Genomic DNA, 23,171 nt, shown 5'->3' on the forward strand with positions numbered 1-23,171 from the left:
TTTGTGTTGTCCTTGAACTGGGGAGGGTGAGAGCTTGATAGCGTGGAAGCTGTCCAAATCCCGGATTCCACTCGCTCACCCTACAGTGTCCACCTGTTCTCGATCGCCATTGCCCTCCAACTCGTTGACCAACCACGCACGACCCTCGGTCTGCCTCTCACTGAGCAACCTGACCAGCTCGCCCACTTCGACCCTCAACCTCTCTGCCTCCTGTACCGCACTTCGGTAGTCGTCGTTGACCACCTTCATCTCGGTCTCCATTCGCTTAAGCTCCGCTTCCAGCTCTGCGTCGCCTCCAAGACTCTCCTCGGTGGGGAGGTGTTTGATGATGGCTCGGATCGAGTCTGCTTTCTCCACGAGGTCTTCGACGAGTTCTGCGATGGCGTGGTCCATCTCATCGGGTTCGATGGCTTCTGTCTTGCCCAATATGGTGAGGGGTACGGTGGATGCAGGCAATATAGAGTGTTTTGCTTTGCGAGAGATGAATGCGACGGAGGAAGACATGATCTTGAGCAGCAGATCAATGTCGCTGTCAAGTTGTGTGAGGAGGTCCATGATGGCTATGCCGGGGGTGCAGTACGAGGAGGGGAAGGTGCTGAGAGGGAATGATGTGGTTTCGACAACGGAACAGCTCGTAGTGGCGCACGACCGATTGTGATGGGACGAGGTGAAGTGTGTGTGATGGCCAGGTGCGAATGGAAGATTCGCGACTTTGGCAAAGTGTGGAGTGGCAGTTGGAACGAAGCCGACTTCCGACAGAAAAAAATGCAAAGGTCACACGCACGCGCCAACGGTTGAAAGGGGACGGAAAGCATTCACAAAAATTGGACCCTTGATTTTCGTTCTGTTTCTCACGACTAAGGATCTTCTCGAGCCCTTTGTCGGATCACAAAGGGACTGCTGCCTCTTGCTCTTCCCAGTCAACATAACCCTTTGTCCTCGAATTCAGCGCTTCGGACCAACACAGCGCATCACTTATCGAATCACTGGAAGTCGCAAAGAGGCAGACAGGCGGGTCACAAGTGTAAGTATTCTTCGTCGCCCGGCGCAGGAAATCAGATACTTAATGCGAGTCAGGGGGCTCATGACATCTTCCCCTCTTCACCATCGCTTCTCCCATTCACCCTCTTCTACGTGCACAATGGCAGAAATCAAAGACAAGGTCACATCGATTGACTCGAGTCTCTCTCTAGGGGCAAGCATTGACGCTATGGCGGACACTACTTCCTCGTCGCCTGCCTCGAGCGTCGATTCTCAACATGCTCGGGCTGCACCGGCACCTACACCGACGGGCAAACATGGTCGGCACGCTTCTCGGCTATCCTCCAACACATCCCAATCGTGGCTACAATGGATGTCGGACAAGTACACCATCCAGTACGCCGTTCCAGCCGCATACGCACCCGCTGCACTTCAAATCGCCAACACTGCTTTCCCGCTTGGCGTGCTCTTTGGTCTCGTTCTCCCACGCACCGTTACATTCTTCATCGACACTCTCACCTCGACATCGAATTTCACGTCGTGGCAAGAGACGCCGTGGTATGCGTTCCCTCAGCTGCATCTCTACCTCTTGGCGTGGGTGACATTCCACATGCTCGAGTTCAGCGTCACCGCCTCGTACAACCCGACACGCCTGTTTTCCGACAGCTTCCTGCTCAACAATGGCGTCCACTACCACATTGCGCATCTCACATCCCTCCTTGAGTTCGCTCTCACCGCCCACTTTTACCCCACCAGCAAGGCGCCAGCGTGGTACACGCTGGTCGGCATAGTGCTCACCATAGCAGGCCAGCTGTTGAGGAGCATGGCCATGATTCACGCACACAACAATTTCAGCCACATCTTGGCGTACAAGAAGCGTACTGATCATCAACTCGTCACCACGGGTGTGTACGCTTGGACGAGGCATCCGAGCTACGTCGGCTTCAGCTACTGGGCTGTAGGCACACAGATCATGTTGGGCAACAAGGTGGCTGCGGTCGGATTCGTGGGCACGCTATGGTTGTTTTTCAGTCGAAGAATTAGGGCAGAGGAGCAGAGTCTGGTCGAGTTTTTCGGTCAGGAATACATCGAGTATCGGAAGAAGGTGGGCACTGGTCTGCCTTTCATCTGAAGCTCGGAGTCCGTGAGGAAGTCCAGGTGGAAGGTGTGGTCGGCCCGATAAATCTAACCGATCAAAGTTCATACAGATCAAAAGAAGACCCTTCCTGTCTTTTGCTGTCTGGTCAGTTCCGTCATCGTCATCTTTGGACGTAAGCTTCTTGAGCGTGGGCAGGCGAACAGGGACGCCGGAACGCTATCATTATCGACCGAGATGGCAGCCGAGCCTCTGCCTCCTTGAGCTCCAAACGTGAGGCACGGACACCCGACGACGGGCCGCCAACGCCATTGGCATGCAGACAATCACAAGATTGCACGTCCGCCCGCAACGCACCTTCGTTTCTGTTCCTTTTTTTTGAAAATCTGGTTCTTGTGTCACTTGTCCGTTCCGAAGGAAGCAAAGCTCGAAATTGCTCGCAAGTCAGAGCGTGGGAAGGGCAACGTGTCTTCTGTCTTGCCAAAGAGACTGAGATTGGTGCGTGTCAGCGCGAGTGAGGAGTAAGAGAGAGGACACAGAGCTAGTGACGCTTCGGCAGGCAATTTCGCCGATTTTGCTAGCCCGCTTCACCGCCCTGCCTTGACGGAGCGAGGATAGACGCATGCCAGGCCTCACAACGCTCCTTTGCGTTCAGAGACGGATCCGATCCGTAGCAGACGGGCCGCTAGTCGCCTGTCGCTATCAGGAACCGGCGAAGGCACCGGAACGTCGGGATACTGAGTCGAATTACACCATACCACGGCGGGCGCTCATCGCTTCGATTCAACGCATCAGCTTATGACTCATGGCGCAGAGATCGCTTGCTCTCGAAAATGGATTCACCTCGTCCTTGTGTCAAAAGCACACATGGCATTGGAAGACCATACTCAAGAGATCGACACGAGTGCACGAGGCAGGCTATGGAAGGCGAGCATCGAAGGTTGTTTGAAAGGAACAAGCTCGATGTTTCGATGGACGTACTTTGTGCTATGCTGAATCATGCCATGCCACAGTTTGGAACGCCTGCCGGCCTTGCATTGCTACAGTACTACTGTACTTCCCGCGGAAGGCCTCTAATCTCGATAATTCTTTTAATATTTTTGATTTTGAAAAAGGATCTCGAGAAGGGTGCAGTGCGCGCCTGCCTCGCGCGGGGAGGAGAGAAATAGCTGTCGAAGAGCAGGTTGTGAGAGACGATCGAGAATCACCACACGAGCTCTCGCCTGCCAATGCAGGCACAGACGCTGGCTCGTCTGCACTGTGGTCCAAAATTGAGGCAGCAGTATCTGTCTCTCTCTCTCTCTCTCTCTCTCTCTCTCGCTGCGCTCTCAGTGGACTCTGTGTTCTTTTGGCTGACTGGGTTTGCCGGGCCGCTGCTGCTGCTGCCTTTGCTGCTTTCCACTGCGACTGCGACTGCTGCCTGCCTGCAGCAAAATTCTCGAAACTCAGCCGCTGACTTGCCCTGTCAATATTCACAGTCCGTCAAGTCCCTCTGCTTTGCTCCTTCATCGACCACCCACATCCACTTTCATCTTCCTCAGTGACGCTGCCAGCTCGCTCGCTGTGCAAACTGCGTATCTTCTACGCAGGCTCCTCAAGCTATACTTGAGGCTCTGTGTACTTAGATTAGAAGCGCCGACCACGTGTAGGGACGCTTCAACGACGCATGCACTTCCTCCAAGATCTTGACGACATGGCGACCTGCCCATGCTCTACAATGCTCTAACTACTTCCCACTCGAGTCCGGTCTCGTCTCGCTTCCCCCTCGTTGTCGATCTTCTCATATCAACTCGCGCAGAAGCAGCTGATCACAGTGTCCCGAAGCAGCAGCAGTTACTACGGCGGCTTCGACAGCAGCGGCTCGCTTCCTATACAATGATGACTCGCATCTACATATCGAGCCGCACTGGCTCACCGGCATCGTTCCAAACGCTCAATATGCTCTTTTCGCTCCTTCTACTGCTCTCGTGCTTTACACACCTCAGCTCAGCGCAGACCGTCACCGAGATCATCACGCGCACCACCGGCTCTGCCTCTCTTAACACAGCGACAAGAACACCCAACCCAGCCGCCAGCGCTACCAGCTCGGCACCCCAGGTCACCTCCACCACCATCCCCGAACTTCAGCTCTCTGGGCCCCAAGTACCCTTCTTGCTCCAGGAACCCATCCCCGCCCAGTACAATGACCTTTCTAGAAAAGTCACCTCCCGCATGAAGGATGTCTACTTCACCGGCTGTCCCGCCGATCAGGTCAATTACGTCGATCCAGCCCTGCGAATCAACATCTCTGCCGTATATACCCAGTTCGATCCCGACCTCGGCAGCGATCGCCACCTCGCCGCACAGAACAAGTACGACTCTGGCGTGCTCCGAATCGTGGCTGTTGGCGCCACCGATTCTGTCGGCAGAACGGTCAACACCAATGTTACTCCGCAACTGCTCAGCACTCTCTCAGTCGAGACGCAGTTTCTCACCTTTTCCGTCTTTCGCAACGACTCGTATCTCTGCGACAGCCTGTACCCTGTCAGTCCAGACCCGAACGGAACCGTCGTCAACGGTGTCGTTATCGAGCCCGCCGGCTGCCTCTACGGCCCTGGTCCGGTTTCGCTCGGCGTCGGCATCCCCCTCAACGATACTTACACACTCGGCACGCTGTGGACACGCATCCGCCTCAGCGATACTTCGAGCCCTGCCCTCGACATTGCCTGCTTCGAGGTGCATGTCAGCCCCTACGACGACGCCAAATGGTATTGGAAGCTCATCTTTTGGTTCCCCGTCGCTCTCACCATCGGCTACTTCGTTGTCATCGTCCTCGCCCGCGTGTTCTGCGCCTTCGTTTCACGCGCTCGCGCCTTCAAGAACAAGGCGAGGGAAGGCAGCCAGCCCAACGTCATCAAGGATACCATCGCCCCCACACTTGTCTCGGCCATCTCGGGTCAGAAGCTGGCTCTGAGCGCGGCGCTACTCCGCTTTGCCACTCCCGGGTGCTGGGATATTATCCTTCACACCCAGTTCGTCGCTGCCATCTCCATGGTCGCGGTGCAATGGCCCGAGTTCTCCTATGGCTTTTTCAAGCAGGCCGCTTGGTCGACGCTCACCGGCAACGTTACCATCATTCGCCCTGCCGATCTCGACAGCCGGTTCAATCTGCTCTCGACCAATGCGTCCCTGCCATCGGGTGAAATTAGCACACAATTCTCCAACCGTACCTCGCCGCTGTACATGAACGAGCAATCCCCCAACCGCTTCATGAACCTCGACGGCGCGCGTGCCGGCATGGAAGCGTATGCACACGCCGTAGGGCTTCGAACGCGTGATCTTTTCGGTACCAGCCTCAGCATCTGGTTCTTCATTCTCGCGGCAGTTGTGGGCCTCTCGCTGCTGGTTTGGATTGTCGACTCGTTCCACGACACCGTGCTGCGCTTGCAAAAGCATCGCGAGGACGGCTACAGCCTCAATGTGGCCGATGCGCCCGTGGCTATCGAGACCAAGGAGGTTGTCGATGATGAACCACGATCGTCGCTCAGCCGTCCCGGAGGTTATCGATTTCTCGGTGCTGACGGCAAGCGCTTGTTTGGCTCGAGCGACAACACTTTCCATCTGCGCATGCTGCATGGCAACGTGCTGCGCGCCGTCGCGCTCTTCCACCTGCCCATCACCATCTTCACCACCTATCAGATGGCCAACGCCGACATCTTTTCAGCCACCTCGGTTGGTCTGGCTGGCCTCGCCTTTGCGTTCCTTTCGGTCCTGGCCCCCGTCTATGCTGTGTTCTGCATCAGCCGCGCTCCCACTGCCAAGCTCTACGATTCCATCGGCACCCTTTCTGCGTTTGGGCCGGTCTACAACAACTACAGCCCCGGTTCGCAGCTGTTCTGCGCGGTCGACTTTGCACGTACCTTCATCCTGGGTGTGGTGATCGGCGCGGGCCAGCAGAATGGCAGTGCTCAGTCCATCATTATCTTGGTGTTCGAGATCATGTTTGCATTGGCCTGCGGTCTCTGGCTGCCATGGGGCGAGGGTGCCATGATGGGGCCCGTCAGCTTTGTGGCCAATGTGCTCCGCATCTTTACAGCGGTCATGATCCTACTGCTGAGCCCCCTGGTCGGCTTGGGTCGTGAGGCCAAGGGATGGCTGGCGTACGTCATCCTCCTACTTCAGGCCATCTTGTATGTGTGCGCCGGACTCATCTTGCTCGTCAAGATGGTCGAAGGCGTCGTGCGTCTGGTGGGACGCGCCTCGTTCGACGAGCGTGCCTCGACCCGCATGTCCGGGTTGGGAGGCGCCATCCGCAAGATCAAGAAGAAAAAGGAGGGTAAGCTGCAGCTCAACAAGAAGGGCAACAAGCGTCTTTCGCAGACGCGCGAACCGCTCAATCGCTCAGGATCCACCAACACACAGAGCCTCATGCTTGCCAGCCTTGGCAAGGACGGCTCTACGGGTGAAAGCACGCCGGCAGTGCCGTCCTCGCCGCGAAAGCTTAGCACGTCGCTGCCGTCGACCGTTTCGATGAATCGCATGCCCATGCATTCTCGCCAGGCGTCTTATGCCTCGTATCTCGACAGCCAGCTTCAGGGACGCAAATCACCGGCGGACATGTTGGCGGATGGCAACGGCCCTTACTCGACGTATCTGCGAGGTGACCCGCATGACGAGGGCTACATCATGGCCGCGCTTCCACCCACGGTCGCGAATGGCAGGGCCGTGTCGCCGCCTCCTCTGTTGCATCAGTGGAGCGGACGACAGTCACCTCCGCCTGCACCTCAGTCTGGCTTTGTTCGAATGGGCGGTGGACGCGCTACCGATGCGTCGCCTTACCAGGCACTGCACGGTCACGGTCAAGGTCAAGGTCACGGTCAGCCTCCAAGACCACTGAGCAGTGGCAGCATCGAGCGCACGTCTCCGCCGCAACAGTTCCGTTCTTTGCCGCCTCAACGCCGCGCACGTCCGCTGTCGCAAAGCGCGCTGGTCGAGTCGTACTTTGATTTGCATCGGCAGTCGATGCCGCCTTCAAACCAAGACGACAACATGGGCCTTTCGAGTACCGAAGCCGCTGCCCGTAACGCTACGATCCGTCGATACTCCCAGGGCGCGCAACTGCGTGCAAGTCAGTCGATTGCTGGCATGATGGCGGTCGACGAAGAAGGACAGCCGATCGAGCCCGCCAGCAAGAAGCAAAAGGGCAAGTTCTGGAAGCGCGGTGGAGGCGCACGCAGCGATTCGGACAGCGACGATGACGACGACGATCAAGCAGCCTTCCGATCTCGTGGCAGATGGAGGGGCCTCAACAAGATGACGGCGACCATGTCGAGTTTGGCTGCACGACTTGGAGGTGGCAAGCCGGATGGAGTGATTGCAGAGGAAGGAAACAACAGCCTTGAGCCTCCCGCGTCTGAGGCGGATGTCTCTGGCACAAGGCAAAATACGGGCTTCGAAGTGGTGCGTCCACAACGGCCTCGGCGCAGCTCGGCAGCCGCGGAACGAGCATTAGACTCGACAGCGTTGGCAGCAGCCACGTCGACGAGGGATGGTGTTGGACACGGGCACCCATCTCCCACACCTACTGCGGTTCAGCCGTACGGCAACACGGATGTTGGGCCTGTTCGAAGCGGTAGCAGTCGTGGTGTCATTTCGGCCGCGGATGCATACTCGATGCCGGTGTACGAGGCGCAGCAGCAGCAGAGCGCACCAGCGATGTACGAGTTCGACGCCTCGTCGGGCACACTTCCACCCGGGGCTGCTGAGCAAGCGCTATTGTTTCCACATCGCACGTCGCACCGGCCCACGTCGGCGGTGATGGCGTCTAGCAGCAGCAAGCCAGCGGTGAACGAGGATATGTTTTGGGTGTCTACCTCGTCACGGCCGCAGTCGTATGCGTCTCGACCGGTATCGTCGTCTTCTTCACGCATGGTGGCTGCGGCGCTATCTGGAAGCGAAACCCGCGACTCTCGACAGCAGGTATCGACGTCTTCATCGAAAGGCAGAATTGCCGAGCCGATGCAAGCCGAGGTGGTCAACGCGGAAGAATCGTCCTCTTCTGCTGGAGAAGAGGGCCGGACTCCACCAGTTGCGGCAGCAGGCACAGCTGTGGACCCGTTGGTACAGGTAGTTGCTAGCGCTGGCGCTGGTGCAGGAGCGAGGCGGTCGTCGATGTTTGATGCAGATGGCCACCTGGTATCTTCTGCGATCAACTTTGACCGTCGACAGTCGCAAGCGTCGGCACCCACTCCTGCAACGCTGCTGGTCGATCCAAGGGCGGCGTCAGAGAGTCGCCCGCCTGAGGTGTGGGACTCTGCGCAGGCGTACAAGTGATGAACAGCGCTTTGGCCTGCTGCTGGAATGTTTTGCAAAACTCTTTTCAAAAGTAAACGGTACCATGCTTGCTTGCGTCTGCTTGGACTTTGCATTCCCTGTTTGCACCACTTGTTGTGTCACGATGACACTCTCTCTTTACACGGACAATATGACGAGTAGTTCGGCACTGTAATGTAGATATGTAGGATCGACGAGTGAGACAGATGTGAAGGGTTTGTCGGCTTTACCGAACGAGCTGCCGGTCAAAAACAGGAAATCCAGGGCCAGAGAAAGACGCCGACGCTGGTGGTTGAGACGGTCAAAACTGCATGAAACTGAAATCAACTTTCTGTCCAAAAATAATAATTCTCCAAAAAAGAGAAGAAAAACCCGCACTCGGCAGCTGAACCCGACCGGAAGAAAGGATGCCAAGGGCTACAGGAAAGGCACCACCGAGACGAAGCTGGCCAACCCCGCGTTTGCCAACTCTCACGCTCATTCTGGCCCAAAGATTTTCTCGGTTTCGGCAAATGCTCCGGGTAATCAAGCAAATCGGATGTGCCTTGAGCTCGGCTGAATTTGGCGCTTGCCTCCCGCTGCTGAGTCGTCCGTGAACCAAGGTGACGATATGATCAAGATGAGCGACGCCGGTCATTCACTGTCGTTTTCACCGGTAAAAAAATTCGGTACTGCTCGCCGCGTCTTGGTCAAATTCGCATCCTCAGCGATTCACACAGCCTACTGACGATGACAGCGCTCTTTCCTTGTATCCTTGTATCAACTTGAGACCAGACTGAAGCTCAGTCGGGCAGACCCGGTCATGGGCATGCCGGCATCTTGGAGTGAACAAGAGTGCAGCTGACATGTGACCAGACCAACAGCAACACACTTGACTCGCTCTCCGCAACTTTGCGCTTTTCAGCCGCGGAAGCGTTCCTTGAAACCAACACAACCAACACCGACTGAGTGAGTTGGCGACCTTGCTTCTGCCCCACCATCTTTGCCCTTTGACCACTCCCCTGGACCATTGTCAACCGTACCGCTCGCAGCAGCATTGAGCCGCTCACAAGCTCGGTCGTCAAGCACTTAGTTCGACCACCGAATTTGAGTACCCCGCCGGCTAATAGCATTTTCTTTCCACCATCTGCAGCAAGTTTCGTTGCAAGCTTTTCATTTGGCCGCCTCCTCCTCCTCCTCCTCCTCCAGCGACAAAAGTTGGTCCTCGGTCAACTCTGGCTCGCGCCTCGACGCCAAAGCCTGCATTCATCAACTTTGGCCTCGAACAATCCTGCTTGCCTTCTTCCTTCTCAGATCTTGCAAGCTCGTCCACCCTGGTGCCACTACATCGCGCCTTTCTCTTCACATACGCCAAACGACAATCGACCACAAAGCCTATTTCATCTCAACCTTCATCGGTCTTGTCGGTTTGTTGCATTCAACTCGCGCAGTCCACACCGACGTTATCTTGACCTCGTCACACCACTCTCCCCAGCGTCCGCCCACTCGGTCTGCTCCTCCCGAAACGTCTGCTGATTCCTATTGTCTTGGCTCGTCGGCAAGACAGCCGGCACATAAGCAGCCTGACTCGGTCATCCATCCTCCGGTCAACTATACCAACGACGACCTCTTCTTCGCCACGACACCCGCTCCCCACTCGGCTTTCGATCCACCCCTTTCTCATTTACGGTGCATCCCTTGTCGTTCAACGCCATGAGCGTCTGATCCTCTCTCTCGCCCCTTCCCATTCTTGATCTTGCTCCACCCGCCGTAACCGCCCTTTATTCATGCATCCTTTCCACGCCAGCTTTGCACCACAGAGACTCTCCCAAACGGACCTCCAGCAACTTCTCAGTTCCAGATGAACAGCTTGGCCGACGCAGCGATTCAAGCTTCGGCGGTTGCAGCGGAAGCTTCAGCTGCAACAGCTGCTGTTTCTGCTGCATCTGTTCCAGGTGATCCCACCCAAGTTCCTTTATCTACACCAGACTCTGCATCCCGTCCAGAAGATCCGTCCAGCGTACTTGGCCGCTCCTCTTCCACCCATCCTCCCATCCCCTCGCTTAGAGAAGCTGATGAATCCACCTCTCCAGCCTCCAATCCAGAAACAAGCATAGACATGTTGAACAAGAACAGCGCAGATACCCCTCTTCGTCGTGCTTTGCTCGACACCGAAAAACCCGAAAAGCGCGGCTCTAACTTGGCTTGCCTCAAGTGTCGCGCCATCAAGGTCAAATGTTCCCGCGCCAACGCCGAGGATGAGCGATGCAAACGCTGCAACCGTCTCGACCTCGTCTGCGAGTTTAAAGAGCATCACAGAGGCAGGAAGCCTAAAAAGAGACCCCGAAGCGAAGCCGACAGCACGGGTGCCGACGAGGAGGATCAGCTCGAAGACGACGAAGTCGACGCGGCTTCCTTGTCGACCAAAGCCAACACCACTTCTCCCATTCGTATCAAAGCGCGAGAGCTCTCTCGATCACCTCCACCACCTACGCCTCCAAAGAATCACCAGCAACACCAACAATATCACACGACATCGCACAAGAAGGGAGAGCACGGTCGCTTCAACGCCAACGAGCCACCTTCGCCCAAACTTCCCAGTCCCAAAGGATCCGTCCATGGAAGATGGTTCGGTCCCTATCTGCAGCCGATTCCGTCATTTGAGGACTCTTTGTTCTCTCGCAAGTCACAGTCTCTTTCGCACTCGAACTCAGCGCAGCATCATCATCCGCACCAACAGTACAGCCACCAGCCTCAGCAGGGTCAGCAGCATCAGCACTCCTACCACCACGATCGCAGCCGTGAATTGCCGCCGCTATCGATACAACCCTCGTCATCTTCTAATCGCAACGGCCTCAGTCCTCATGATCAGTGCGCTTGGGACCGCACATCGGCGTGGAACTCGACGCAAAGCAGCCTGCATCGTGCGCAGCAAACCCCCTCCGCGGCACCCCCTGCCATGGCTTCCGACTTGCGTGACGACGCCGTGCGTCAACACGTCGTCACCATGGACCAGGCCCACGAGTTGTTCAACTACTATTTCACCGAGCTCAACCCTCCTCTTGCGCTACTAGATGCTTCGCTACACACCGTCGAGCACGTTCGTCAGAGCCTGCCCATCCTTTTTTCCACCATCATCTCGGTGGCTTCGCGCTTCTTCCTGCCCCAGCACCATCGTCAGTGTCATCGCATCGCCAAGTCCATTCTCAACATGGCGGCTGCAGAAGAGATTTGCTCTATGGACCATATCCAAGCGCTCATCCTCGTGATTACCTGGAAAGATCCCGGAGATCGAACTATCCTACGCAAAGCTGTTCGTGCCATCGGATACGCTTACGAGCTCGGTCTACATGCCGCCTTTGACGATTTCCCGACAGCCGACTCTTCCAGCTCAACCACGCGCGCTCGGTCCGACAGCTACTCGCAACGGCTCAAAAGACGTCAGGATCGCGATCGTCAGCGTACATGGATCGTGCTCTGCCTCATCCACGAGCTCGTTCGTCGAGATGACCGCAACACCAAGCCGCGCGCACGTATCATCCCGCCCGAGGATTATCCCGATCCCAACACGTGGATCAAGCAAAGCGGCGACGTGCTGCTGCCCGTCGACTCGCGACTGGCATGGTCGCTCGACATGTCGCTCCTGACGCTCGAGAACGAACCTTTCCTCGACCACATCAACCGATCCGAAGATGCGACGCCGTTTGAATCGTTCTTCGACCGCTATCGTACTCGGCTAGACATGCTGCGCAAGCGCTACTTTGATGTTCGCGACGGCGTCTTCCATCCCCGCTTGCCCATGGACAAGTCGGCTGTTGCTGAATTGCCTTACCTCGATGCGTTTCGCGACTTTTACATCTGCCAGTCAACATGGCACTGGGCAGCCAAAGTGGCTTCGAATCGACGATCGAGACGGAGCGAGCTGGCCGAGCAGCAGGACAATGCTCGATCTGCGTTCTGGTTCGCACAGACGGTGGACACGGCGATGCGATGCATGCGTTTGTTTGCTAAGGATCTGTGCGAGCCAGGCTATGTGCGTGTTGGTCATGACTACCTCGTCATCTCGGCGAGCGAGGTGACCAAATGGTTTTACCTTTATCGCGAGCATCTCGATGCATCCACCATCACGACGGGTGTCGAGTGTCTGCGCGCGACGCTGCGTGAATGCTCTCAGCCGCAGCGACTGGCGTCGGGCGAGGTGGTGGACACGGAACGAGAAGCGCCTGGCTACTTTGTGCGTTTTCTCGGCGCCATCTTTGAGGCCGGCCTCGACCAGAGCTTTGAAAGGGCGAAAAAGCGGCTGGCCGTCGATGTGGAGCGGTACCGGTTCAAGCCGAGTCACTGGAACGAAGTGGGTCGCGGACGTGCGCATTCGAGCAGTGCAGCCGACGAACACGCGGCTGTGAGGAGGGAGATGGAAGCAGGTCCCAACGCGCATGCTTCAGCACGTCGGCCACCGTGGGTAGGCGCGCACTCTTCGTATCAGCAGAAGCAGCAGCAAGAGCAGCAACAGCCGGGCGGAGGAGTAGCAGCCGCAGCAGCAGCACCATTGGCAGAGCGTGGTTCGGGACTTGATCGCACACCACACACAAGCGCAATGGCACCGGCCGGAGGCAGCCCGCCTTTCCGCGATGTAGCATCTGCGACTGCGCGGTATTCGACAGCACCGTCGCTGCCTCGGGGCCGATCCGAAATGGGGCCGAGCCGAGTTACAACACACGCTGCTCCTGGTGGTGGCGGAGGAGCCACTTCATACGAGCGTGCAAGTGGTGGCGGCATTGTAGAAAAGTCGCAAACGTTGCCGGTGGTGTTTGGCACACAGCCAGATGTCAGCCTGTCTACGGCGAACTTGAACACAGGCAACTCTATGGCGCCACATCCAGCCTACCTGACCTCGCCTGGTGCGGGCGCAGCGGGTCAGGCGCTGCCTTCCGGCTTCGCGGTGCAGGGCGGAGGTACGTCTTGGCCGCCTGCAAGCACCATCGCTTCTTCGTGGAGCAACAACAGTAACAGCAACAGTAATAATCACAGCAGCGCTATGGTCATAGGAGGCGGAGGCGGAGGCGGCGGCGGCATCATCATCAGCAACAATCAGCTGGGTGGTCTTGCTGCCACTGCGACGGCCGGCGCTGATTTCAGTATGCCCGTCGGCGGATTCGGCGGCCCCAGCGGTCTCACTAGCCAAACGAAGACGGACGCCAGCAATTCCGCCGCCACCGTAGTCCCGCTCGCCGCCGATATGGGCAAGAACTCGATTGAGGGCTTGGCAGCTTGTCTCGACACGCGCGATCTGACGTACTGGCACGGCATTCTGGGGTTTGATCTAACCACACCCGCTGTGTAGCGCTCTGCAAAGGCAGACTGGTGGCTGCGAATCGTTTTGTATACCCTCAGCGTGCAATTCGACATGTGCGCTTTTCTGAGTGCTTGTTCTGGTCTGGCTTGTCAATGTGTGTTGTCATGTGATGATATGTTTCAAACGAGCGAGATAAGTCAAGGGGTGGAAGCTCGGGGCAACGTTTGCACGAAGGCTGAGACGAAGCTGGGACACAGCCAGGATGGGTCGAGGGCGAGTAGCCGGTTGACAGGTGTTCCAAACCTTAAAACATGGCGGTGAACAGCGAACGAGATTGAGTGTAATGCTTCGGATCCGAGCGTCGGAGGTACCAGACCGTTGGGGGCTGTGAGTCGCTTTCAGAAGCAACTTTCTTTCCGTGTGCGGGCCCTGGGCGAGAAATGCGCAATTGCGGGGCGGGTGACGTGCATCCTTGGGCATTCACTCAGGGATTTCGCCGCGCTCGCTTTCCAAACAAAAAGACGTGAGAGACGGCGGGGCAATTCCGTCTGTTGAGCATGGGGGCTTTGGATGCTGTCATTTGCTCTTCCGAATCCGCTTTTTTGTAACTCCATTGTCTTTACGCGAGACAAGAGTGGAAACCGCGCTGATTGCCGCCTGGTCAAAAACCTCGCCACTCGTCAGTCAGTCAGTCAGGCAGGCGACTGAGTGGATCAACGCGAGTGGATTAGTGTGCAAGCACCTGTGTCTGTCATCCTGTGACAGGAGTTCCCTTGCTCGTCCACGTTGACGGTTAAAGTGACTTATTCCTTAGTCTAGTCTGTTGAGAGCGAGGAACGCCCACGTTTCCTTGCCTCGCTCCTTTCTACTTTGGATAGTAGTTAGTTAGCAGGATGCCGTCGCTGACGTCGCTGCACCAAAAGGACCGTCGGATAGAGAGAGCGGAGAACGAAAAGAAAAGTGACATGCAGCTGACGAATACCCGCCGTCCTGAGCGAGCCCTGCTGTATTCCGGTGGCCAAAGTGCACCAGCCTCTCTCTGCAGTTGGATTCTTTCGAAATCACTTAGATCGACGTGCAGCTTTGCCTGCACTAGAAGAGTCGCGCAGCATCGCTATGCCGTCCAAATTTTTATTGTCTGTTGTGGCTGGAATACAGGTCCAATCCCCCGCCTCCGCACGGCCAAGAGAAGAAAGAGAGCGCCGTGCCACACGGTTCGCGCAGCTCGAGCCCTCATTTTGCCTCTCAGATCTCACCCCACAGTCACAAAACACACACACACGCACATCTCCCACACCTCTCTCTCATCCATCCATCCTCCCGCCTCACGTTGCCTTCTCTCACTCCATGATCTTGTGCTGACCATCATCACCATCCATCACCTGCAACGTCGTTAAAAGGTGACTCCAGCCGCAGTCAAGTCTTCTCTCGGCGGTCGATTCAGATCGTTGCTTCACTCTCACTCGATCTCATTTATTTCGAGATGACCAGCGCCGCAGTGCTCAGGATGAACCCGGCGGACAACAATCCGGCATCTCGCATGTCCATCTCGAGCAGCCGCAAGAGCATCCTCGCCGGCATCGACGCTAGCGTTACCAAGTACTCTACAATTTCGGCGAGCGATGGCAGCAGCAGCCTCAATGACGGCCGCGACTCGTACATCCGAGATGACGCTTCCGCTGACTACAATCAGCATCTCGTCCCTGTCTCCAACACCGATGCTCTTCTTCGCACGCGCAGTGTCTCGTCTGCAACGCAGCAGAGTCAAAAATCAGGGCGTGCTTCCCGAAGCGCATCCATCGCTTCTCGCGTTCAGGCTTCTCCTGTTCGCTCTAACGCCGCCTATGCCTCGTCCACCACGGGTGGTGATGAAGGTTACCTTGCAGCCCCCGCTATTTCTGGCGCTGGCGCCGGCGTCAATGGACGATCCAGAGGCTTCTCAGCCGCCAGCCTCGGTCTCAAAAAGAGCAACTCGAACCTCTCCCAGAGCGACGCACGCTCCATCGATTCCCGCAGAGGCTCTTCGGGCAACAGCTTTATCAACCTCATCCGCAACCGAAGCCGCAACTCGTCTCAGACCAATCTCACCACCCCTGAACTAGCTTCTGACCCTGCATATGCTCCCGACCCCTCTTCCGGTGGTCGTCTGCGCAGATTCAGCTCGGCTTCTCGCAAGATGAGCCTCAAGATGCCCGGCCTCGGCACACGGTCCAGCTCCGCCTCGATTCGTAGCAATGTCTACGACGAGCCCGAGCAGCTTTCCCCCGTACCTGCTGTTCCTGCTATCCCCCCTTCATATCCGAACGCCGGCAAGACAAACGGGTACAAGTCAGTGGGTGCCCCCGATTTTTCTACAGTGGGCTCGGGTCGATCGAGGAGGTTCAGCAGGGCCGCAAGTGTCGGTGCTGCCGCTCAGCAGTCTCCAGCCGACAATGGCACCAACGACGATGCTGCTGCCGTTTCTCCTACCAGCCTGGTTGCCGATGCTTACGCCAAAGCGGACGATCTTTTGGAGCGAGCGCGGGCCAAAAGATCCGCCAGTGGTTCCCAACGCCCGACGCGCGATTTGTCCGAGCCACCACTCTCTGCCGATAGGGCAGACGACTCGAGCAGCAACCGCAAGGGCTTCCTCTCTTCCACCACAGCCAAGGTGAGCGGTGCCGCAGGCGCTGGAGGCGCCGCACTTCTGGGTCTTGCTCGCAGAAAGTCGTCTCGAAGCCTGCATGGCAAGGACCAGGACGACTCCAACGGCAATGCCAATGTCAATGGAATGGCCGCTGCTCACTCTGATGAAGCTAGCGATGATGAACACGACAGCGCCAGCGAGCAGGGAGAATCCGAAGATGAGGACGAGGTAGAGGAAGACGACGAGTTGCCTCGTCGCAATGCTAGACCTGTCAAGGGTCGCGGTGGTGTTGCGGCTGCCCCTGCCCCTGCTGCTGCCTCGACTGCCAGCGAAGACGAGGACGACGAGAGCGAAGCCGAAGACGACGAGAGCGAAGCCGAAGACGACGAGAGCGAGGCCGAGGAAAACTCGGAAGCCGAGTCCGATCAGGACAGCTCGAGCGAAGACGACTTCCACGATGCTCCACTCGCCGACATTTCCGAAGGCGAGGAAGAGGAGGACGAAGACCACCACTCTCACCACCGAGGTGCCAAAGCAGGTGCCTCTGCTGCTGCGCTTGCCGGTGCTGGTGCCGCTGCCCGTCATCGTCGCAATAAGTCGGGTTCTTCTGGCCGCAGCGTGCGCAACGGCAATGCTCCCGGATCTTCCTACAGACCCAGGGGGACCGCCGCTGCCTCTCGTCGTGCAGGCCCTGCCACCGATCCCTACCTAGGCGGCCACGTCTCGTCCTCCTCCGACACGCGTGCTCGCGCTGACACCTCGCAGGCCGTCAGAGACAAGGCTGCCCGCGTAGCCAAACTCACCACCAAGGAAGTTAGCATCAGCGCCCAGCAGCTGCGCGAGGACATCGAAGTGGCTCGCCACGCGCTCAACCTCTTCCTCAACTCGCGCATGATCGAAGCCGAACGCATCATCGAGGAGTACGCCGACAGTCGTCTATACTATGCGCTCGGTTACGCGCTCATCGCCACCATCAAGGGCTTCATGACGTTCGAGCCTGCCGATCTTGCCATCGCCATTTCGCTCTGCAAGGATGCGCTGACCATTGCGAGCTTGCTACGAAAGCCGACGAGTGCTGTCTCGAGCTTTGGACGTTTCGTGAGGGGTACAGGCCAGAGTCCCAGCGCGCTCTCGCAGATGGACGAAGTGCAGAGGCATGCCGAGCTCGTTTATGCCGAAGCGGTGCTCTTGAAGGCCGTGCTGGGAATCGCGTATGCCGGTGACTTTTTCGCCTTTGTCTCGGAGGCGCTGAACATGCGTAACGCCTACGGCATCTATCGGTCGTTGCAAAAATTCGTCGACTGGTCTGAAGAGAAAGGCGAGCGTTTGGACGAAGACTTCAAGAGCGGTGTCTATCTCGGTAACGGTATGATCAGCATGATTCTGGGTCTCGTGCCCGGCAAAGTGCTCAAGATCATGGAGGTGTTTGGCTACACGGGCGATACTGCGTGGGCGATGAAGACGCTAAGCAAAGCGGGACAGTGGAGTGACGATCCGAGGCAGACCAAGCCGGGCAGGTCGATCAAAGAGGAAGGTGTGCGTCGACAGATTTGCGACATGTCGCTGCTGGCTTACCACCTGGTCATTTCGACCTTCATCCCCGTCAACGGCGTCGACATCGAGTTTGCGGACAAGGTGCTCCACTACAACCTGCGACGCTACCCCGAGGGGGTTTTCTTCCTCTACTTTTCCGGACGACTCTACTCGACGCAGGCGCTGGCCGAAAAGGCGATCACGCAGTTCGAGACGGCACGAGACGTGCAGAAGGAGTACGTGCAGCTCAAGCACATTTGCATGTGGGACTTGTCGCTGTGCAACATGTCGTTGACCAAATGGAAGGAGGCGTACGAGCAGTTTACTATCCTCGCCGACGAGAATAACTGGTCCAAAGCCGTGTACAACTACGGACGTGCTGCCAACCTGTACGAGTCTGCGGCCGGGCAGGATCGACGTGCGGTGGATCAAGCTGCCGACATCTTCCGCAAAGTGCCGACGCTAACGCAGAAGATTGCGGGCAAGTCTATTCCAATGGAGAAGTTCGTTGCGCGCAAGTCGAAGAAGTTTATGACCTACGGAAGGCTGCTACTGCCCGGACTGGAGTTCGCCTATGTCTACCACTGCCTCTCCAACGCGCCTCGTTACGTCTTGTGCGACGAAGCGCTCGTCATGGTCAGCGACGCGCTCGCCGACTTGCACGACGTTGAAGACCCCTCGCAGTACTATTCGGGTGAAGAGTACTATGACGATCTGTGCCTCGCCCACTTTTTGCGCGGTGTCTGTCTCAAGTTCATCGCATGCCCCGAAAAGCACTCGAAGATTCGGCCTAAGGAATCGCCCATCCCGGAACAGGAAGCCGCGGAGCAGGCAGAGATCAGCTTCAAGACGGTGCTCGAGCACGGACACCAGCTCAAACTCGATCATTGGTTGGTCTACTTTGCGCACTACGAGCTCGGTAGGCTGTACGCGGGGACGGGCAGGCGTGGAGAGGCCAAGGAGCAGTTCAACTTGGTGTTGAGCCAGAAGACGTTGGAGGACAAGAGTAGCAGGAAGGGCAAGTACAGCTTGCAGAACATGGTGCACTTGCGTGCGAACGGTGCGTTGAATGCTATTGATGGTAGTGGCAAGTAAAGGTAGGAAGTTGCCATTGTAGCTACCTTCTTTTGGAAAAGTATTGGCTCTTTTGGTTCCTGTGTTTCGTTAATACGTATGGCATCCATCACCTTGTGTATATACAATTGGAAGGCAGCTTCGATTTACAGTAGGATCCGAGTTGTGCTTGTTCGTGTCGTGCCTGGCGGGGTGTATCTGATGCTGTGTCGAGATGGTTGTGTTTGAGGTGTATGAGAATATCTGTCGTGCGGGAAAAGTGATGGTAAAATGGCACGTGACGGGTGACAGCCCTCTGCCTTTTTTTGATGGAAGTGGTAGAAATGGCTGAGAAGATTTTGGATTTGTACCTGCTTCCCCTTCTTCCTGATCATCATCGTCATCCCTCGACACCTTCAGACGCCGACCACCACCACCGCATATCCACCGAAACGATGAGATCTTCCGCATTAGCGGCCATTCTGCGCAGCAGCACCCAGCGCCCTGCAGTCTCCACCCGAAGCTTCACCACCTCGCGTCCGCAATCCTCGGACACCACCTCGGCGCTGGACGAACTCTCATCCTCAATCGAAAAGCTTGCCCGATCACGCGCGTCTGCATCCTCTTCGTCGTCGTCCTCCTCCGCCTCCTCTCCAAGCGCAAATGGGGCAGTGCACAACCCGCGCTCTTCCACACCGACACGCGAGCGCCAGACGGTCTCCGGACGCGCATTCATGAACGGCCACTACTACAACCCGACCACTCTGTCATACGACTCGATCACGCAGCGTCCCAACCGGCTCGCGCGCCCGCTCTTGGGCCCCACCAAGGCCGAAGCCGTCAAGCAGGACCTCATTCACATCAACGGGTTGAAACCGGGAAAGCCCAGTCTGCACGACGATAGCTATAAGAACGCTGCTATCTTGGCAAACTACGTGACGGAGATGGGCAAAATCATGCCCAGAGCGAGTACAGGGCTGACAAGAAAGAGCCAGAGGGCAATTGGAAAGGCAGTTAGGAGGGCGAGGAGTATGGGGCTGTTGCCGGTCATGAGTAGGGGTGGGACGCGTGTTAGTGGTGCTGGCTGGAAGTAGAAAGCCGATTGGCGTTTGCGCGAAACGACGCTTGTTTTTTTGCTGGACCTCGTCAATCATACCGATATACTACACATCTCTTCGTTCGACAGCAGCGAACAAGAGGGTCTCCAGCTTTGATGTTTGACTTCCAGACAAGGAGCCTACGGGGAGTCTCGTATCGATCGACATGAGAGAACCTACAGAGCGTTGCCCTCCGGAAGTTGGTCTTTGCCCAGAGCCTCTCGGATGAGAAAAATTCGCACAGCACAACCACAACTGTGACAGTCCTCACTGCACATGCACGCTTTGTCTCTCTCGAGCCGAGCGATCGCTAACGATAAGGGACGAAGGGGAAAGTCTAACGATGGATTGGCCAGAGTCTCTAGTGAGCTGATGTTCGGTCGGTGCCATTGATTTCGTTGGTCTTCGCCTGCTTGCGTTCTGTTTCGCTCGTCTCTTTCAACCTGGACGGCTTGCCACTGATCGTTTGCAGCGCTTCTTCCTTGCTTACATGTCGTAACAGCCCGAATTCCCGCTTCAGCAGATCCACCCTCTCCCCTTCCGATTCTATCTTCCTCGAAACCTCGGTATCGTCTCCGATCTTAACAATGTATTTATCACCGACGATCATCCTCTGCTCGACGACGCTCGGGTGGTACGGGTACAGCTCGGGCTGCAACCCGTCTCGCTGCAGGCGTTGGGCAGAGTGCGGTAGGCGGTCGGGGTGGAGCAAGTAGCGCACGACGAGGATCATGGTTGCAAAGGGCACGGATTCCTTGTGGCTCGTGGCTTTGTTGGAAGCGTGGTAGTCTTCGTCGAAGCATTGCAAGGGTGCAAACGCGTAGCAGTCCTGCCATTCGCCGCTGGGCTTGGACTGCTGCAGGATCCACCCTGCCTGGTTGCCGGCTATCGACTCGACTTGCTCGTCGACCTGCTCAGTGGCTTCTGGTGCCGGTGCAGGCTCGAACGTCGATTGAGGCTGCAACGCCTTACGTACAACTCGAAACTTCTCCACGGAACCACGTCCGAACTCCTCCCACCCATCTCTGAGTAGGATCGGGCGGTGCGGACTGCTTCCGTACCCGACGTCGGAGAGGTAGTACACTTTCTTCCCTGCTTCTTCGGGCAGGTGCGAGTCGAGGTACACCAAACTCGCGGTATGCGTGAGCCCGCTCCAGCTGTGCGAGATGGGCGAAAACACTCGTCCTAGCACCCCGAAATACCGATACCCTAAGAAGGAGAGTACTTCGCGATACAGCGGGTTGACTTGCAAGCAGTAGCCCCCACCATGACGCTGCTCGACAAAGCGTGTGTAAACGTCCCTAAGATGGGAAGACATGCTCGAGTGCGGCTCGTAGTTCATGGACAGCGCTTCGAAGGGGAAGGTGAGCAGGAAGTGGATCTGCAACCGGCTCAGCGTCGAGAGCGTTGCTGCTGGGAAGGTGGCTTTGAGCGATTCCTGTGGTAAAGAGGAAAGCCAGATAACAACAAGGCCAGGATGGCCGTCAGTCTGTCTTGTTGCGCGTTGTAGCCAGAGAGCTTTTCGAACGTACCTGCTGATCTTCAAAGCCGGGGAAGGCGATCGTGTGCAGCACGGCTCGAGCTTGCGCCTCGCTCAGCTTTGATTGCACCAATTTGGGGCGTAGATTCACCATGCTTCGAGAGCGGTCGACTGCAAGTTAAAGTTGTGATCGTGGTGTTGTCGAGAACCCGGATGGTCGGCGTTGTTTGAGTTTGACTCCAGAGCCTATCTTAATGGTGGCGTTCGAGAGGGAAGGTCGAAGGTGTATGGGGCTGAATGTCGGAAGGCATGACAGCTCGATTAGACCTGTCCGAGGACTACGGCCGTTGACCGTTGCCGGCAACCGAACGTCGTTAAGGTGGGATATTTTGATTGGTGTGTGTGGAGGGAACAGTTATTGACGCCAATTGAAAAAAAACTGAAGTTCTTCCAAGAGTCTGTGCGCAGGGTCTTCTTGTTCCTGCTTCTTCTCAACTCCATCGACTTGGCACAGCAACCATGCGATGAACCCGAAACCCTTCTGGATCCTGCGCCATCACGGCTCGTCGTCCATCCGCTCGCTGCACCACGCACACCACTTGCTCGCGGTGGGCGACGATGCGGGCACCGTCTCGCTGGTCGACTTGGTCACGTTGAGGCCCAAGTTCGCATGGACTGCACACACGGATTCGGTCTTGACCGTGCAGGTTGTGGATGCCGGGCAGGTGATCACGCATGCCCGCGACAACACTCTCAAGTTGTGGCAGCTGCCGAGCTCTTCGCAATATATTGGAACCGTCACCACTACGAAACTCGCCAACACCGGCAGAGGCAGAGACAGCGCCAGCGCCAGCGCCGGTAGCGGGGGAGACGCAGCACCCCCAGCACCACACCTCGTCCGAACCATCGGCGTCAACGCGCTCAATTTTGCCAAGTTCTCGCACCTGGGCAACCACCTCGCCGTCCCCAACGCCCTCGACGCAGCATACATCGACATCCTCGACCTGCACACCGGCCACCGGCTGCACGAAGCCATCGGCCGTCCCGACATCGCTTCTACCCCAGCCGGCAAACGCTTGCCCATCGTCATGTCTCTCCACCTGCTTCCCGACGAAACGCTGATAGCGGGGTACGAGGATGGCTATGTCAAACGATGGAGCCTACGCGATGGTGCGCTGATGTGGCAGGCAAGATGCCACAGCGAAAGTGTTATGAGTGTTTCGATCGCGGCAGCTTTCGGCTTGTCTGTCGCAGCAGACGATAGGATCGCTCGCTTCGAGTTGCGAACAGGAGCGACACAGTTGACGCAAGCAAGGACTCCGGGCAACGCATGTATTTCAATAAGCCCGGATGAAAAGTCATTTGCTGTTGGCGCCTGGGACGGCTCGTAAGTCTATCACCGACCCTGACTCGCATCATCCCAGGCAAGTCCATCTAACCCTCCTCTCTCTTTGAACATCGTGCGTGAACAGGATCAATGTCTACTCCACATCCGACTCGCTCTCGCACCTGGGATCGCTCAACTACCACAGAGACACGGTCGAATGCCTCGCTTTCGCCCACGTCAAAGGCTCGGATCATGTCGATCAGGACGACACTTCAGACGAAGAAGACGTTCCGCAAGATGCACCGCTCATATTGGCTGCCGGCGGAAGGGATGGCAAGGTTTCTCTTTGGAAGTATCACTGAAAGCAGTGTTTTACCACATGGCAAGAAGC

At 57.0% G+C, this 23,171-nt stretch overlaps 8 protein-coding genes across 8 annotated transcripts; 6 read left to right on the forward strand and 2 right to left on the reverse strand.

Moving 5' to 3' along the window:
• Positions 1-75: 75 nt before the first annotated feature.
• EX895_004370 (uncharacterized protein) lies at positions 76-555 on the reverse strand (the record flags this gene model as incomplete). Its single annotated transcript, XM_029884965.1, has 1 exon — positions 76-555. The coding sequence occupies one exon, from the start codon at positions 553-555 to the stop codon at positions 76-78; it is 480 nt and encodes a 159-aa protein (XP_029738715.1).
• Positions 556-1,141: 586 nt separating this feature from the next.
• EX895_004371 (uncharacterized protein) lies at positions 1,142-2,113 on the forward strand (the record flags this gene model as incomplete). The annotated part of the gene is made up of 1 exon (XM_029884966.1): positions 1,142-2,113. One exon carries the CDS (start codon positions 1,142-1,144, stop codon positions 2,111-2,113), a length of 972 nt encoding a protein of 323 aa, XP_029738716.1.
• Positions 2,114-3,952: 1,839 nt separating this feature from the next.
• On the forward strand, positions 3,953-8,389 carry EX895_004372 (uncharacterized protein; the record flags this gene model as incomplete). Its single annotated transcript, XM_029884967.1, has 1 exon — positions 3,953-8,389. One exon carries the CDS (start codon positions 3,953-3,955, stop codon positions 8,387-8,389), a length of 4,437 nt encoding a protein of 1,478 aa, XP_029738717.1.
• Positions 8,390-10,229: 1,840 nt separating this feature from the next.
• Positions 10,230-13,712, forward strand: EX895_004373 (uncharacterized protein; the record flags this gene model as incomplete). Its single annotated transcript, XM_029884968.1, has 1 exon — positions 10,230-13,712. The coding sequence occupies one exon, from the start codon at positions 10,230-10,232 to the stop codon at positions 13,710-13,712; it is 3,483 nt and encodes a 1,160-aa protein (XP_029738718.1).
• Positions 13,713-15,147: 1,435 nt separating this feature from the next.
• Positions 15,148-18,918, forward strand: EX895_004374 (uncharacterized protein; the record flags this gene model as incomplete). Its single annotated transcript, XM_029884969.1, has 1 exon — positions 15,148-18,918. One exon carries the CDS (start codon positions 15,148-15,150, stop codon positions 18,916-18,918), a length of 3,771 nt encoding a protein of 1,256 aa, XP_029738719.1.
• Positions 18,919-19,331: 413 nt separating this feature from the next.
• EX895_004375 (uncharacterized protein) lies at positions 19,332-19,970 on the forward strand (the record flags this gene model as incomplete). Its single annotated transcript, XM_029884970.1, has 1 exon — positions 19,332-19,970. The coding sequence occupies one exon, from the start codon at positions 19,332-19,334 to the stop codon at positions 19,968-19,970; it is 639 nt and encodes a 212-aa protein (XP_029738720.1).
• A 364-nt stretch (positions 19,971-20,334) lies between these two features.
• EX895_004376 (uncharacterized protein) lies at positions 20,335-21,607 on the reverse strand (the record flags this gene model as incomplete). Its single annotated transcript, XM_029884971.1, has 2 exons — positions 20,335-21,411; positions 21,506-21,607. The coding sequence occupies 2 exons, from the start codon at positions 21,605-21,607 to the stop codon at positions 20,335-20,337; spliced, it is 1,179 nt and encodes a 392-aa protein (XP_029738721.1).
• A 370-nt stretch (positions 21,608-21,977) lies between these two features.
• On the forward strand, positions 21,978-23,142 carry EX895_004377 (uncharacterized protein; the record flags this gene model as incomplete). The annotated part of the gene is made up of 2 exons (XM_029884972.1): positions 21,978-22,840; positions 22,926-23,142. 2 exons carry the CDS (start codon positions 21,978-21,980, stop codon positions 23,140-23,142), a joined length of 1,080 nt encoding a protein of 359 aa, XP_029738722.1.
• Positions 23,143-23,171: the final 29 nt, after the last annotated feature.

This window comes from Sporisorium graminicola, chromosome SGRAM_3 (genome assembly GCF_005498985.1).
Source record: "Sporisorium graminicola strain CBS 10092 chromosome SGRAM_3, whole genome shotgun sequence".
Lineage (NCBI taxonomy): Eukaryota > Fungi > Basidiomycota > Ustilaginomycetes > Ustilaginales > Ustilaginaceae > Sporisorium > Sporisorium graminicola.